The sequence below is a fragment of the Macaca mulatta genome, chromosome 10 (genome assembly GCF_049350105.2).
Source record: "Macaca mulatta isolate MMU2019108-1 chromosome 10, T2T-MMU8v2.0, whole genome shotgun sequence".
Taxonomy (NCBI): Eukaryota; Metazoa; Chordata; class Mammalia; order Primates; family Cercopithecidae; genus Macaca; species Macaca mulatta.
In genome coordinates, this window is record NC_133415.1 from 79,190,169 (window position 1) to 79,207,340 (window position 17,172).

Below are 17,172 nucleotides of genomic sequence, written 5' to 3' on the forward strand. Positions count from 1 at the left end.
AAGGATTGTAAGTAATGTCGAGATGATTTAAAGTTTATGGGAGGATGTTGGCTGGGTGCAGTGGCTCACACCTGTAATCCCAGCACTTTGGGAGACCAAGGTGGGCAGATCACCTGAGGTCAGGAGTTTGAGACCAGCCTGGCCAACATATAGAACCCCTGTCTCCACTAAAAACACAAAAATTAGCCAGGCATGGTGCCTGGTGCCTGTAAGCCCAGCCACTTGGGAAGCTGAGGCAGGAGAATCACTTGAACCCAGAAGACAGAGGTTGCAGTGAGCCGAGATTGTGCCATTGCGCTCCACCCTGGGTGACAGAGTGAAACTCTGACTCAAAAAAATAAAAAATGAAAAAATAAAGTATATGGGAGGATGTATGTAGACTACATGCAAATCCTACACCATTTTATATCAGGGAGTTGAGCATCTGTGGTTGTAGGTATCTGAGGCGGGGAGAGTGGCGGTCCTGGAACTAATTCAAGGATCCCTAGGGACAACTGTGGGAGTAAAATTGTTGTAGATGAAGGCACTCTTAGGGGAAGATGGTTTAACAAGCCACCTCTTTCTGCACCCCTTTAAAACACATCATCATATAATGTGACCACCAAGGTAGTTTGGGAAATCATTCTTTTTATTAAAATTTGAAGGGTGCTAGCTTACTCTGACAAGTTACCTTGCCAACACTTTTTAATGAGCTGATGTATCCCAAGTGCCTAGAACAGTAGCCTGGCAGAGTGGGTGCTTCATAAATATCTATATTGCATGAAGGAATGATGGTACCTGAGGGCCTCCCTACCTGGACCAGCAAAGTCCATCATTATCATTAATTTTCATTATCGCTATTTAGCCCTTAGTTTATTTCTAGGAACAGAGCAAGTAGTATCTCGCTGACTGTCATCTCTTTGGTGGTGTCCAGAGGAAGGTCATTTCTCCTTGCTGCATTTTGCACCACCGTTGAAGACCAGAAACCCAGGATCTATTTTTCCAAGGTCCTAGAGGCAGAGCCACAGTTCAGGAGGGAGGTGCCAAGGAGATTCCAGGGAATGGACCCTGTGAGAGGGGACACAAAGGTCCTGGGGAAGTACCAGGAGGGCTGGGATTTTAGAGCTCTATCTCTGGTAGTTAGAATAAAACATAATAGGTACTTGGTCAGTATTCACTAAACAGAAGAATGGCTTAGTTGCTGCATATATTTTTGACAGCGTCAAAGGCAGATCAGTCTTCCAGATGTCACTTTCGTGTCAGATTTAGTTTCAGGTATCCCTGGGGCCAGTTTGGCCCCTTATACCTAACAGGCCTGCCTGGCCCTGCCAGGAGTCTTTGCATAGGCTCTTTCCTCTGCCTGGATGCTCTTCCACTAGCGAACTCTTACTCACCCCTCAGGACCATCTCCAACAACCCTCCCCTACTCTTCAGATGTTCTCTTCCCTGTTGCTGGGCTCCCCCAACAGCAGGAACAGCACAGCAGTGAGATTATTTGATCAAGCTTGTGACTTACTCATCTTTGCATTCACCTGCCCCAGTCTAACAAGTCACAAGCTTGATCAAATAATTACATAGTTCCTCAAAAATGTTTGCTGAAGTTGGGGCCGTTAGTAAATGAAAGCCTTCCTTATTACATAGTAACAGGCAAACACAAGTCACTTTTGCTTGATTTGTCAGTTTGAGTGATCTTTCCATTGCTTCCCTGCCTTCTGTGGTGTGGGGAGTCTCACATTGGGATAATGGGACAGTGACTGAGTCCAGCTGGGCGGCTGTCTCTCATGTGCACAGCCTCAGATCAGGCTCTGATCAGGCTTAACCGGCTGACCCTGGTCCTTTGAGAGTTCTGTGCAGTGGTCACCATGTCACACACAGCTGCACCAGCCACGTGTGCCTGGTGGGCACTTTAGATGTGGCCAGTGTGCGTGAGGAATTGCATTTAAAATTTCGTCTTATTTTATTTAATTAAAATGTAAGCAACCCCCTTCTCCTCACTGGGGTCATACATAAATCCTGTGGACACTCCCCCAAACACTCTAGAACCTGCTTTACCCAGTTTTACATTCTTAGGGTGTTTTCCTGGAAGAGGAAGCACAGAATAGGGGCCCGCAGTGCAGGATTCTTGAGCCCGATGCCAGCACCACCTCCCACTGTCCGGGTGACAGCAGGCTAGACAGAAGCTGCTTCGAGGCAGAGATCAGGAGTAGCAGATACGCCCTACGTGGTGCTGTGGGAGCCTGTAATGGGAGAATAGTCCTGGAGTCAGGATGCTTTTCAGAGGAGCATTTGGGTGATGTTTAAAACGATGCGTCTGGGATCTGGCTAGGAGGGGGCCACAGGGAAGGGCGTCCAGGTAGACAGGCCAAGGCCTGCCTGGCTTGCTTGGAAAGAGCCTCAGAAGTGGGCTTTATTTCATGAGTACCAGAGGATGCAGGCAGAGGACCAACCTCCCCAATTCCATGTGTTAGAAAGGTCACCCCGTGGCAGCATGGAGTGGGTGCAGGAAAGGCCAGAGGCAGCAGGCCCATGTGGGCGGCTGTCAGGTGGCATTGCGTGCCAGCTACCATTCAGGCAGTTTTATGCAGGTCCTGTTTAATCCTCAAAAACACAAAACCACAAGGCTTGTGCATGACTGAGATGAAGATCCTGAGACTCTAGAGGATATGGGACTGCCCGACCATACAGTTAAACGCGGGCTGGGAGAAGAGCCCACAGTCAGGCTCCAGATGTCCTCACCTGTAGCCCCTTCTCTTTTCCACCTCTCACAGGAAGGGCGCCATGAGGAGAGGAGGTTCCAGACATGTCTGGGGGTTTGGTCTGATTTCCGGTGTGGGGAAGTTGGCATTGAGGCTGAAGCGCTTCAGGGAAAGTTGCCTTGGTGACGTGTGGTGCCGGGAACCCAGGGGATAGGCAGGGAAAACTGTGGCCTTTGCATTTGAGACACAGAGGGCCATCCCAACCCATGACTGTGCCAGGGCGGTAGACCCCAGGGGCTTGAGTGCAGGGAGTGTCACCAAGGCGTGGAGATGCAGAGGGCGACCCTCAGGGTCCCCATAGTGGAGGTGAGAAGAGTGGGCTGAGGAGGAGGGGAAGGTAGCGAGCCAGGCCATGGGTATCTCCGGTCTGTGTTCTTTAGTAACTCCTGGTGATTTTGCATGGAGATCAGTCCCTGTTTCCCGGTCTCCCGTGTGTCCTGCAGGTCGGCAGCCGCCGCGTGATACAGTGTGGAGCAGCCCTCATGCTCGCCCTGGGCATGATCGGGAAGTTCAGTGCCCTCTTTGCGTCCCTTCCAGATCCTGTGCTGGGAGCCCTGTTCTGCACGCTCTTTGGTAAGACTCCCCTCTCTGGCTTTTTGCTTTACTTTTCCAAATTTTTAATAGGGATCATGGTGTTTTTGCTGACTCCCTTCAGTAAGAAGGTAATGATAAATTTCTGTTTTAAAATACAAAGGATATGCCTTCAAAAAATGAAAAATTTTATCACTCTCTGAGTTGAAGTTATATTAAAGATGGAACCAACAGTAAGATGTAATTGTGCTATGAACATTTAGATTAAATTTAATCTCTTTAGTATTTCTGGCCAGTTTAACTCAAATACCATCCCTCTGAATGGGCCACTTAAAACTGACCATTTTTACAGTGGGACTCTGGATTTGATCTCTGCGCTATTTCGCTGTAATAACCAGAGACATGCACCAGATATCTGGGTAGGTCTCCTTGTTTAATCACAATGTGTGTGTAGAGAGGGAACCAATGTCCTTAGTTTTCTATTTGACAAACAAAATGCCTTGTGGTGTTTATGCTCCTATATAAGCCTAAATAGTGCTTAGGCTGAGGGTCATTTTGCTTAGAGCCTGGGGTGGCCACAGTCTGACCCCACACATCCCCGTTCCTGTCCCTGCACTGGTCTCATTGGTTTTTGCTGGACAGAGAAGGGGTGCCAGGGAGCCTGCCCTCACCTGCCCTGAGCAGTGGGCTATCTGCGCTGCAGTGGTGCTAGAGCTTGTGGTCTGGTTTGTTTTTCTCCAGGAATGATCACAGCTGTTGGCCTCTCTAACCTGCAGTTCATTGATTTAAATTCTTCCCGGAACCTCTTTGTGCTTGGATTTTCGATCTTCTTTGGGCTCGTCCTTCCAAGTTACCTAAGACAGAACCCTCTGGTCACAGGTAAGGAAATGGGCTTTACATCTTGGAGTGGGAGCTGGAACCACAGCCACCAGTCCACACGCAGCTCTTTGCCCATTGGAGAGGACTTTGGGCCTCCAGGAACTGTGGTGCAGATGCGTCTGTGGATCTCTCTTGAATCTCACTTTTCGGCAGTTACCTGGAAGCCCTGTGGGCTTCCCACTGGTGTGTACACGTGACAGTCATGGATTCTGAGGTCTCTTTTTCACTGGGACCCTCTCCTTTGAGACAACACCTCTCTCTAAATCCTTTTGATTTCATTAGTCTATCTTAATAGACTAATGCTCCATTAAGATATTTTTTTTGAAACTCAACTTCATAGACTTTGAACACGTTATTCTACAATTTTATATCCATCCTATTAAATCCTCAGAGCAAAATCATGTGGCTTGTGCATTCAAGATTAACCTTTTTAACTCCTCCTTTTGTTTTAATACTGCAATGTCGTGAAGAATGTAGAAAGGAGGAACCATCTCAAGACACAGCCATTGCTACTGGTAATATCTTAGCCAGTGCAGAATTGAGGAGCATTTGTTTATACAGATATTTTTTGTGGGTGAAATTCACATAGCAAAATTAACCACTTCAAGCAGTTCAGTGGCATCTAGTACAGTGTTGTATAGCCATCACCTCTGTCCAGTTTCCAAAACATTTCATCACCCCAAAATAAAACCTCAAACTCATTAAGCAGTAAATCCCCATCACCCCCTGCTCCCATCCCCCGGCAGCCACCAGTATGCTTTCTCTTTCTATGGATTCACAGTCTATTCTAGGTATAGTCATAATATGGGGCTTTTTATGTCTGGCTTCCTTCACTTAGCATGTTTTCAAGATTCATCCATGTAGCATGTAGCAGTACTTCATTCCTTTTTTTGAGATGGAGTCTCACTTTGTTGCTCAGGCTGGAGTGCAGGCCTGGGCGTGATCTCAGCTCACTGCAACCTCCACCTCCTGGGTTCAAGCGATTCTCATGCCTCAGCCTCCCAAGCAGCTGGGATAATAGGCACCCACCACCACACCCAGCCAATTTTTGTATTTTTAGTAGAGATGGGGTTTTACCATGTTGGCCAGGCTAGTCTCGAGCTCCTGACCTCAAGTGATCCACCTGCCTCGGCCTCCCAAAGTGTTGGGATTACAGGCGTGAGCCACTGTGCATGGCCTCATTCCTTTTTTATGACTAGATAATATTCTACCATGTGTATATACCATAATTTGTTTATCCATTCACCCACTGATGGACATTTGGGTTGTCTCTGGCCTTTGGCTATTGTGAATATTGATGTGCAAGTACAGTCAGTTATCATTATTCATGAAGTTATGTTCCGTAGAGTTGCCACAGGCAGTATTAGCAAATGTTGAACCATTGCTGGGGAAACACAGCCAGCAATGCCACAGCTCCTGTCTGGATGGATCTTCTGTAACATACACCACAGCCACCTAATGTGTAGGAACATCAGGGAGCACTTCACACCACTTGGTGGACATTTTAAACAGTGAGATCACCAACGGAAAGCACACGGTATGACAGACATGGCACTACATAGTCCGCAAAAAGGACTCTTGTTTACGGGATGAGACCAGAACAAGGCAGAGCGTCACCTTGTTTGACATCAGCCAGGAATGTGTGTGGCGTGGCTCAGATTTTTCACGGCTCTGTATACCCATGAAGGCACCAAGGGTATTCATTTTGGGTTTACAAATAAATTTTAGTGTATAGGCAATTTCACAAACACGTAATTCACAAATAATCAGTGTGGGCCATATTTGAGTATTTGTTTTCATTTTTCCTGGGTATATACCTAAGAGTGGAATAATTGTTGGGTCATGTGGTAATTCTATTTTTAACCTTTTGAGGAACCACCAAACATTTTCATGGCGGCTGCACCATTTTACTCTCCTATTAGCCATGTAGGAGGGTTCCTGTTTCTCCACATCCTCACCAGTGCCTATGATTTTCTGTTGAGGATCATTCTGTCTTCAATGTGGAAACTGTGTGGATAAACGAGATTCTTGCTGCTTTTTACATTTAATATGTCATACTCGGGGCCAGGCACGGTGGCTCACGCCTGTAATCCCAGCACTTTGGGAGGCCGAGGCGGGCAGATCACGAGGTCAGGAGATCGAGACCATCGTGGCTAACATGGTGAAACCCTGTCTCTACTAAAAAATAAAAAAAAAATTAGCCGGGCACAGTGGTGCGCACCTGTAGTCCCAGCTACTGGGGAGGCTGAGGCAGGAGAATGGCGTGAACCCGGGAGGTGGAGCTTGCAGTGAGCCGAGACGGCGCCACTGCACTCCGGCCTGGGCGACAGAGCGAGACTCCATCTCGAAAAAAAAAAATCATATTCATGGGAGGACATCTTTTTTTTTTTTTTTTTTTTTTTTTTTTTGAGACGGAGTCTCGCTCTATCGCCCAGGCTGGAGTGCAGTGGCCGGATCTCAGCTCACTGCAAGCTCCGCCTCCCGGGTTCATGCCATTCTCCTGCCTCAGCCTCCTGAGTAGCTGGGACTACAGGCGCCCGCCACCTCGCCCGGCTAGTTTTTTTTTTTTTTTTTGGCCGGGCGCGGTGGCTCAAGCCTATAATCCCAGCACTTTGGGAGGCCGAGACGGGCGGATCACAAGGTCAGGAGATCAAGATCGTCCTGGCTAAAACGGGGAGCACATCTTTATAAATCCAGTTGCTCCTGATTAAAAGCAGCTGAGCACTAACTGGTAACCCAGGATACTGAAAAGTCTTGTATGATTGTACGTACCAGAAATATTTTTGTCATCTTATTATTCACTTTGTAATTTTTTTCTCAGCCTTATGACTACCATTTTCTTTTTATTTTGAATTTTTTTAATCCACCGACTACACCCCTGTGGCTTCACAGTTGGTTGTAGAGTGAACGCCACTTTTAGATTCACCTTCTATGCACCACTGTTGGGAATTCTTCTTATGAAGATACCTTTGGATTGTTGTTGAAGGTGTTCATCGTAGTTTAAAACATTACCAGCAAAAATTCATCTACACGTGCACAACTAAGAAATTTACACTTTCCTTTACTGCTTTGATTGGCGGAGTTCTTCCCACATCATTGCCCCTTCCCAAGTCAAGGGCAGGCTCACCGCTGCCATGGCACTGACCTCTATGGCTGTGTTCTCTTTCTAGGGATAACAGGAATCGATCAAGTCTTGAACGTCCTTCTCACAACTGCTATGTTTGTAGGGGGCTGTGTGGCTTTTATCCTGGATAACACCATCCCAGGTATGTGGTATATATCAAACACACTTTTTTTTTTTTAAACATATATGTTACTTTTTTGCCAAATAGAAATGGAAAACGGGAAGAGTCAGTGAGTTCAAAGCCATCACTAATTATAACTGTTTTCTAAAACAGTTGCGATGGCACTCCCAGCCTCTGCGTATGGATCAGTTTTTTGCTAAATAAACTGATTAATTTTGTTTCTCCTGAAGGACTTTTGGGAGACAGCAGGTGAGTTTGCTGCGTGTGGTGAGATGGCAGTGGGATGGGTACAGGCCAGGTTCCTGCCCCCCTGCACAGCCTGTGCCAGAGGCCCTGCAGTGTGGCTTTCGTCTGATCTGAGAGAGGTGGGCACAGCCTGCAGCACTTCTACCTGGGGAGACTGTCCTTTAAATGAGTTGTTACTAAGGTGGGCTTCCAACCAACTAAAACCAAAAGGCAGTAGAAGACCAGGGGCAAAGGCTGAGATCAGGGGTCTAAGATCATTGACAAGAGATGCCTGGAAGCAGCTGCCTCTCCAGTACCCATGATCCCTGTTTATGGATACATCTGTGCTGAGCTTGGGGTGGCAGACGAGGATGTTATGTGGGTCCTGCCTTGGAGGTGGCTGCTGTGGACCACTGTAAAGTGCTGCCATGGACATACTGGCAGATTTCCCTGCCTTCAAGGAAGGGTGATACTTATTCTTAGGCTTGAAGGTTTTGTTGACATTTTCCCCTTGAAACAACAAATAAAAATAAAAATCTCCAAAAAATAACTTCAATCAAGAGATTGCTGGGGAAACCAAGGCAGAAGGAATCACACACATGAATAGATGGAAGGCACTGGATTTAAGAGAGTCCATAACGACTACCCTCTTTCTGTCCTAAGCCAGAGGGAATTGAGAGAGGGGTGCAACAGTCAGGCTGATGGAAATTAAAGTCAGCTTTATTTCTGAAATACTAATGAGAGAGCAGAGCTTAGATATAAAAAAAATCATGAGCTTCCTTGCTGAGCCCTGTGTGCTCAGAGCTTTCTCCCTGACCCATCTGTCAGGGTGCAGAGTGGCCAGGAGTGTCCAACTGGTGGATATTCATCCCCATGGAAGCACGACAGATACATGACCTGTGTGTCCCCCACAGCACCAGACACACTAAAATGGAGCAAAGCAGCATGAAGTGTGGGTCTGTCTGGATGGGGGGTGAGTGTGCAGTGACTGGTTGATGAAGGCATAGTGTGATACAATAAAGACTTAGCCCTGTTTTGCAAACTCAGATTTGCATTTTAAAGAGGGGTTGTTTTTTTTTTTAACTCAGATTTACATTTTAGAGAGTTTTTTTGTGTGTTTTGTTGTTGTTTGTTTTGTTTTGTTTTTAAGACAGAGTCTTGCTCTGTTGTCCAGGCTAGAGTGCAATGGCATGATCTCAGCTCACTGCAATCTCTGCCTCTCAGGTTCAAGCGATTCTCCTGTCTCAGCCTCCTGAGTAGTTAAGATTACAGGCGTGTACCACCACGCCCAGCTAATTTTTGTATTTTGAGTAGGGACGGGGTTTCACCATGTTGGCTAGGCTGGTCCAAACTCCTGGCCTCATGTGATCCTCTCACCTCAGCCTCCCAAAGTGCTTGGATTACAAGTGTGAGCCACCACCCCTGGCCTAGAGAGGTAGTTTTTGAACAGACTTAGGGCAGGAGGTGCTGAGCCGGAAGACTTAGGTAACCAGTTGGGAGACCAATAGAATGAACCAGGAAAGCAATAACATGGCCTGGGCTGGACCCTAACAGTGATAATTGAGAATATGGGTCACACAGAAGAATAGGGAGGTCGGAAGACCATTAGGTGATTGCTTGAATGAGGGACATGGAGGGGTTAGTGCTTCTTAGACTTCTGGTTTGGGCACTGGATAGCTGAGCACCTTGAACTCCACAGGTGTTCTTAGCTGTCACCTGGGCAGGTTTGATCTGTAGGACCGTGTGTGTGTGTGTGTGTGTGTGTGTAACGACAGTTTCATTCTCAGTAGAGCTGCTAAACGAAGCATTCCTTTGTTTTATCTTGGGATGTGTGTGTGTGTGTGTGTGTGTGTGTGTGTGTGTGTGTGTGTGTGTGTGTGTAACGACAGTTTCATTCTCAGTAGAGCTGCTAAACGAAGCATTCCTTTGTTTTATCTTGGGATGTGTGTGACAGGTACTCCAGAGGAAAGAGGAATCCGGAAATGGAAGAAGGGCGTGGGCAAAGGGAACAAATCACTCGACGGCATGGAGTCATACAATTTGCCATTTGGCATGAACATTATAAAAAAATACAGATGCTTCAGCTACTTACCCATCAGTCCAACCTTCGTGGGCTACACGTGGAAAGGCCTCAGGAAGAGCGACAACAGCCGGAGTTCAGACGAAGACTCCCAGGCCACGGGATAGCCTTTGCTGTGCCCTGTGGCCCGGCCGCAGTGAGGCATGTATCTGTAGTTCCTTGCTGGGTAACAAGAAGTAAAATACATGTTTGTATATCTACATTTACATTCTGCGCCCCAGAGCTAAGACAGACTGCGAATCACTTTTCTTCTGCGGGGGTGATAGTGCCTAATACGGTGTCTCGCCTATCTCCTTATTTAAGCCCTTGACCCCTTGCCCTTTGAGTGTCCATTGCTGGCCGTGGTCACTAAGTTTGAAGTTCCAGTCCTCCCTTGGGAGTGGGCATTTAAAATCTGCAGCAATTCCTTGCTTCAGTTCCCTTCCACTGCCCGGGGCTGGCTTTCCTGTAAGCCACCTCCAGGGTCCAGTCCAAGGGCTTTCTCTCTCTCTCTCCGAAGCCCCTGGACCTGCTTCCTTGTCATTTGACCCTCGTTTGTGCCCGCAGAGACCTCCTCTGACCAAGGGGCACCAGTATCCTCGCGCTGTCATGACTGACTGGCCCAGCATGATTCTGTTGTCGCTGATCTCCTGGAGGAGGAGGCTGCTGACCTGAAAACAGTGGCGTGGCTGCCCTGTGCCCAGGTCAGGCCATGGGTAAGCCCTGCACAGATGTTGAATGAACATCTGTTTGGGGCATTGGAGGGAAAAGGAAAGGACCCTGAAGCCAATATCTGATTCTTGGCTGCGCCTTCTCTTGGCCACCCTGGCCCTGACCAGGCCAGCACGTGCACACTGGCCTCTTTTCACTTCACCAGTGGCCGAGACACCCTCTCTGGCATTTATCACTATTGGCCGGTGTGATGAGTGTAGAGTGCCACCCAAGGCACCAGTCACACAAGCTGATGGGCGTCTTGGCTCTGCCGTCATGTGGATGTTATTGTCGCGCGCGTCTATAATTACAAGGTTTTATTCCTATTTAATGTTATTGACTATAGCAGATTTTGGAAATCAGTGTTTTCCATGTGACCCTTTTTCCTTGCATCTCTATTCCTTGTCCCCCACCCCACTCTTCCCTCCATCAAGAAAAGAACCAGCATTTGTAAAGCTGTGGATGCCATCAGGGAAGCTTGTTGTAACGGCTTTTGAAGGCCAGTAACCATTGTTGTGGTTGTGTTTTGTATTGCTTGATACCATGAAAGTGTAAATACTGTAATGCCTAATCTATTTATCAAAACTGACTACTGGACCAGAGCCCAGAAACCATGGGTCAAGTTACACGTGAATTTGTTTTGTGAAGAAGGGAAGCTGGGGCAGGTAACATGCAGAGCCGCCACGTGGAACGGTCTGTCGGCCAGCTGGTCCCACTTTCCAGGGCTTCTGTTGAAAGTCGCTTTTGGCAATCGTGGCTTAAGGAGACTTCCTGTGGGTTGCCATGTTGCACGTCCATTAGATCTTGATTTTACAGGTGAAGGTCATGGCCAAAGGTGATGATAAAAGCAGCCAACAGGCTCCATCTCACTTAAGAGAGTTCTAATTAATAACACTAAATCCTTCCTGAGAAATGACTCCTATTGGTTTGGTTTGAAGTTTTTCAGAGAAGGAAAAAGCCTGAGATATGAAGCAGTGCCCCCGCTTCATGAGGTGGCTGCATCTTCAGTGGCCGTTGGCCTGGTCGAGCTTTGGTCAGCTGCGTGGGTGCCTGTCTCCTGTCTCCAGCGGCAGAGCATGGTTCTTGGCAGCCTGGTGTCCACACGGTGCGTTCCTGTCCCCCTCGGCCGCAGGCTGGCTCAGCTCTCCAGTGCGGCGGCGCTGTCTTCGCGGCATTGCCATGTCACTGTAGCCCCCTTCACTCCTGGAAGTTTGGGGCTTCAAGGTTTATTCTGGCAAGAACACCTTGGAGCCACTGCATTATTTTGCCAAAACCTTGCTGCAGATTAAGTAAAGAACTTAGATGCTAAATTACATCTAATTTTGTACGTTCTTTTAAATGTGTCTTTGATGCATACATTAGAAGCACACTGGCTCATGGTTTCCATCCCTCTTGCCTTGGGACGCCCTTGAGGCTGGCAGCCCTCCTGCACTGGGTTGCTCTCAGTTCCTTCTGTTTGGATTTTGCTCAACATCTCCAGTTTCTCTGCTCCGAAAAGTGGGGTAAACTGCTAAACATCCCAGAGATTTGCAATCTTCTAGCTCTCCAGGTGAGCAGAAAGACCAAATATCCAAATAAAAGCCTGAAAGCCATTGGTGATCCAGGGGCATCTTCTCTTCAGCTTGACTGGGCGTCTTCCACTGTATAACACTCAAGGTGTGTGCTCTAGCCATCCAGAAACCCACTCCCTTCTGAAGCCCCTCCTTGGGCCGGGTTTTATCAGGAGGCTTCAACTCTGCTAACGTGTGGGGTGCCCTCTGTGGGCCTTCACACGGGGAAGGAAGCCCTACACTTTCAACTCCTGTTGGAATGAGAGTTTCCTGTTCTTCTTATTCCACTGGGGCCAACCCGATATTCTGTCCGAGGAGGGTTAAGGGGATAGGAGGTAGGGAGCAAAGAGGGCAGCCTGACTAGATACCCCTGCTGAATCTGGTACTTTGTGCACAGCCTTGAGTGACTGGAGTCCCCTAATGACTAATAAACTCGAACATGTAACACACACACACACACACCATTTTAGGAAGTGGTTCTCCTGCTGGAAAATATGCTACAGAATGAAAGTTTGTAATTGAAAGAAAAAGAACGTATTCATCTGCTTCTTGGGTTTAAGCACACACCTGAAGGGGAGATATCGGGGGACACGATGGCCATCCGCAGTCTGCGTCATGACACTTCCCATTCACATTATTGGCCTGCATTGCTGGGGCTTTGAACCACCACCCCATACTTTGTTTTGCCTGTAGAGTGTTCTAAAATATTTTGGACGTGAATGTTCTTGCAGGCCAGTTAGTCTCCAGTTTCCACAGAGACCACCTCCTCACCACCTTCCCAGGTCACCTGCCTGGTCCCTAAAAGAAAGCATTTGTGTGGGTGATGCCAACATGAAACGTAGACAGTGTGAATACGGACAGGAGGTGATGCCATATTCACAGTGGGGGATGGGGAACCCCCACCCCTGCTTCACAGAATAATGGGAAGTGACTCTAGTCTTTGTAAGCAATTTTCATTCTCATTAGGGAGTTAAATGTAGATTCACTGATACATTTACTTTCAGAATCTGTAAGAGGATTTCAAGTGCTAACTTTTAGTTTCTTGGGATTGATCAAGGCAAGCCAGAATGAAGCATCATAGGTCCTGATGGTTTCCCGTTTTCATGGTAACAAATTCACACACAGGTTTTGCTTTATACTGTAGAATACTGACTTTCATGATGACAACTTGGTTTATGCATGAATATTGCAGTATTTCCATATAGCAAAATAACATTTCTACCCAGGATAATAGTCACAGTTTTCCAGGGAGGGAATGATATAATTTTCATGACAATGTCATGTGATGATAGAATTTCTCCATTGATGAATCTCTAGTATGTGTGTATACTTTATTTCCCATACGTATATTTTATGACCATGAGCTAAGTTGTTATTTCTTTCATTCATGTCCCTGCTGAAATACTGGTACTAGCAACTTAAAGTTGGCAAGTCTCATCTTCAGTAATACGGATGCCATGGGAGTGGCCAGGCCAGACTGAAGGTGAATATGGAGCGATAGCAGAAGCCTCATTCCAGAACCCATCTGGCCAGAGAAGAAGTAGCATCCTGGGGGTGGCCATGCATGGGGTGTACACTCGCTACAGGCACAGGCCTGGCATGGCTGTCGCTGGACGCCAGCTGTGCACACCCAGCCACACCTGCTGCACGCCGCGTTTGTGTGCGGCTCTGGGCCTGAGCATTCACAAAGCTCGCTTCTCCAGGGAGCCTCCCCTTGGCTTTAGAAAAGAGCCCAGGGACTTACGTGCTGCCTGTTGTACTCTGTCCCCTCATTACTTTTTTAGACACAGGGACTAGGACATAGACCACCCTCTGCCCCTCCTGCAGTCAAAACCTGAGTAGTGCAAGAAGGGCCACCTGATTTTGCCAGCGTTGGGGGTCTCTTCAGCAGCCTCACAGACATTCCCATCCTTTCTGGTTGGTGTTGACTGTGTTTCAGCGTCACTCTACCCTCCCACGTCCTTAGCATTGCTGTGCGTGTTTCCAGGCAGTTAGGACACCCTTCCCCATGTTGCCATCTTACTGACAGTTCAAATGACCCTCCTTTTCTGTTCGTTAGTAACAGTCTTCATTTGACACCTTAATACATTTCTGACTGTTCTTAAAACAGTGGGGATGCCTATATTTTCCTTGAGTTTTTGTGACTGACTTTGGCTATGTATACCTTTCTGGGGTTTTGTTTTTTTTTATTTTTATTTTGCATATCGAGGGTATTTGGGGTGGGGTTGTTTTTTGAGATGTGTAATTCTTTTATGGAGTTTTTAAAAAGAATTTTCATATTGTTTTTCTAACATGGCTTCATTAAACGTTTAAGTATTTTAAAAATATGTAATATTTGGACCAGATGTTGTGAATAATAGTAGAGATAAAGCTATTTTATTCTGTATTTTTAAAACTGTTCCGTACAAATAAAAGCTCTCCTGGACACAGTTTTGCTCTTCACGTGCCTCCTTCTTGGGCTACTCTTTAAGAATAAAGGGTCGTCCCTCAGAATCTGTGGGGGATTGGTTCTGGGACTTCCTCAGATACCAAAATCCGAGGCTACTCAAGTCCCTGATATAAAATGGCATAGTAAGTCAGGCACGGGGGCTCACCCCTGTAATCTCAGCACTTTGAAAGGCCAAGGCGGGAGAATCGCTTGAGCCCAGGAATTCGAGACCAGCCTTGGCAACATAGTGAGACCCCCCCCCCCCCCGGTCTCTAAAAATGCTTAGGCACACATGGTGGTGCACACTTGTGGTCCCAGCTACTTGGGAGGCTGAGGTGGGAGGGTTGCTTGAGCCCAGGAGCTCGAGGCTGCAGTGAGCCATGGTCGTACCACTGTACCCCAGGCTGGATGACAGAGTGAGACTGTCTCAAAAAAATAAAATGGTATAGTGTTTGGATATAACCTATGCATATCTTCCTGTATTCTTTAAATCATCTCTAGATGACTTACAATATCAAATACAATATAGAGGCTATGTAATAGTTGTTATACTGTATTGTTTCTATATTTACATTTTTATTGTGTTATTTTTTATTGCTTTTTATTTTCAATCCTCGGTTGAATCCAAGGATACGGAAGCCTCAGGTACAGAAAGCCGATGGTAATTAATTAAAAGTCATCACCTAGGGGAGGAAATCAACTGATAAGAAATTCAATTCAACAAGTTCATGAGCGTTATTCATTGTCAGGTGCCTGGCAGACTGATCAATGAAAGCTATAGGAAAGGGACAATCAGTCCTCGTTCCCAGAGAACCAGAGATGTGGGCAGGACTCTTGCGAGGATGTGGAAGGAGGAAGTAAAGTCTCAGAGACCTCAAAAAGAGAGTGCGCCCATTTTGGACTTTGGGGGCGAAATTCTGAGTCTGTTATTACAGTAACACATCTGGAGGTGGAAGACATTTTGGGAGTGGTGACCAGAGAGAGGGTCTCACCAGCCATGCCCACTTTGAGGCTGAGTATTCAGACTAGGTCAGGAAATGCTGAGTTTTGGGGGACTGAGAGCAGCTCCATTCCATACACAGGCTCGCTCCCTGATGGGGTATAATGATGGGTCCAGAGGTGATTAGATGTGTTTTTTCACTTAGAGCAAGCTTGTCCAACCCACAGGCCGCAGGCCACATGCTGCCCAGGATGGCTTTGAAAGCTGCCCAACACAAATTTGTAAACTTTCTTAAAACACTGAGATTTTTTGCGATTCTTTTTTTTTTTTTTTTTTTTTTTGAGACGAAGTTTTGCTCTTGCTGCCCAGGCTGGAGTGCAATGGCACAATGTTGTCTCACTGCAACCTCTGTCTCCCGGGTTCAAGCGATTCTCCTGCCTCAACCTCCCAAGTAGCTGGGATTACAGGCATGCACCACCACACCTGGCTAATTTTTTATATTTAGTAGAGATGGGGTTTCACCATGTTGGTCAGGCTGGTCTCAAACTCCTGACCTCAGGTGATCCACCCGCCTCAGCCTCCCAAGGTGCTGGCATTACAGGTGTGAGCTACCATGCCTGGCCGATTTTTTTTTTGGCTCATCAGCTGATGTTAGTGTATTTCATGTGAGGCCCAAGACAGTTATTCCAGTGTGGCCTAGGGAAGCCAAAAGATTGGACACCTCTGGTTTAGGGCAAACCTAGAACTACCCCATTCCCATCTCCACCTGTGGTTCTTCTCTGGCGCCTTGAGCTATGACTGACCACTGCAGCCACTCCTGCAAGACCTGCAGCCAGCGCCACCATTCCCAATATCCTGACCTATGAACCGCTGCGGGCGAGTCCATCACGAGGGGGATTATTTTACCTGAAGTTAAGTACACGCAAAAGATTTTGTAAGGTATTTAAAAAATAAGGAGTACCCACGTTTCCACCCCCGGCTCTGACCACAGCATATTAACAGAGCTTCAGACACCCTGCCCCCCGAACCCTTCTCCTACTGCATCTTCATTCTCATCAAGAGCTGCTACCCCTAAATTTTGAATGTATCCTTTCCTTTCCTTCACAATTTTGTCACATAACAGTACCCCCAAGTAATCTATTAAGCTTTGCATGGTTTTGAACATGATGTAAAAGGAATAAGATACGTGTTGTCATGCTTTGTTCATGAGATACGTTTATGTTGATACATCTCTTTAATGTAGTGCATTTCATTTTCATTACTGGGTAGTAAAATTTAAGATGAACAAAGACAACATTCTGAAAGCTTCCAGAGAGAATGAACAGAATCAAAACCTCAAGAGCTCTGATCCAATCAACATCGGATTTTTCAGCAACTTTTTTTTTTTTTTTTTTTTTTTTTTTTGAGACGGAGTCTCGCTCTGTCGCCCAGGCTGGAGTGCAGTGGCCAGATCTCAGCTCACTGCAAGCTCCGCCTCCCGGGTTCCCGCCATTCTCCTGCCTCAGCCTCCCGAGTAGCTGGGACCACAGGCGCTGCCACCTCGCCCGGCTAATTTTTTGTGTTTTTAGTAGAGACGGGGTTTCGCCGTGTTAGCCAGGATGGTCTCGATCTCCTGACCTCGTGATCCGCCCGTCTCGGCCTCCCAAAGTGCTGGGATTACAGGCTTGAGCCACCGCGCCCGGCCAACATTTTTTAAGAACTGAAGGAAAAGAACTTTGAACTTAGAATTTTATGTCTAGCTACTTGAATGCCCACATTTTAATATTTTGTGGTAAAATACTTAAAGAGAAACAAACCTAGGAAGTGCTGTAGGAGATAACTGAAGGGAAGGTAAGCAATAAATATCTTGGTAAGCCTGATCACTGGAAA

General features: G+C 46.9%; 1 protein-coding gene across 9 annotated transcripts in view; it reads left to right on the forward strand.

Moving 5' to 3' along the window:
* The window catches only part of SLC23A2 (solute carrier family 23 member 2), a 150,092-nt gene extending 135,728 nt beyond the window's left edge, over positions 1-14,364 (forward strand). For 4 of the 9 annotated variants that reach the window (XM_077948953.1, XM_077948956.1, XM_077948954.1 and 1 more), the window contains 5 exons: positions 3,179-3,308; positions 4,008-4,145; positions 7,316-7,411; positions 9,570-9,836; positions 10,242-14,364. In XM_077948953.1, coding sequence (XP_077805079.1) covers positions 3,179-3,308; positions 4,008-4,145; positions 7,316-7,411; positions 9,570-9,802 — 597 coding nt within the window. In that variant the 3' untranslated portion in view covers positions 9,803-9,836; positions 10,242-14,364. 9 annotated transcript variants of the gene reach the window in all.
* Positions 14,365-17,172: the final 2,808 nt, after the last annotated feature.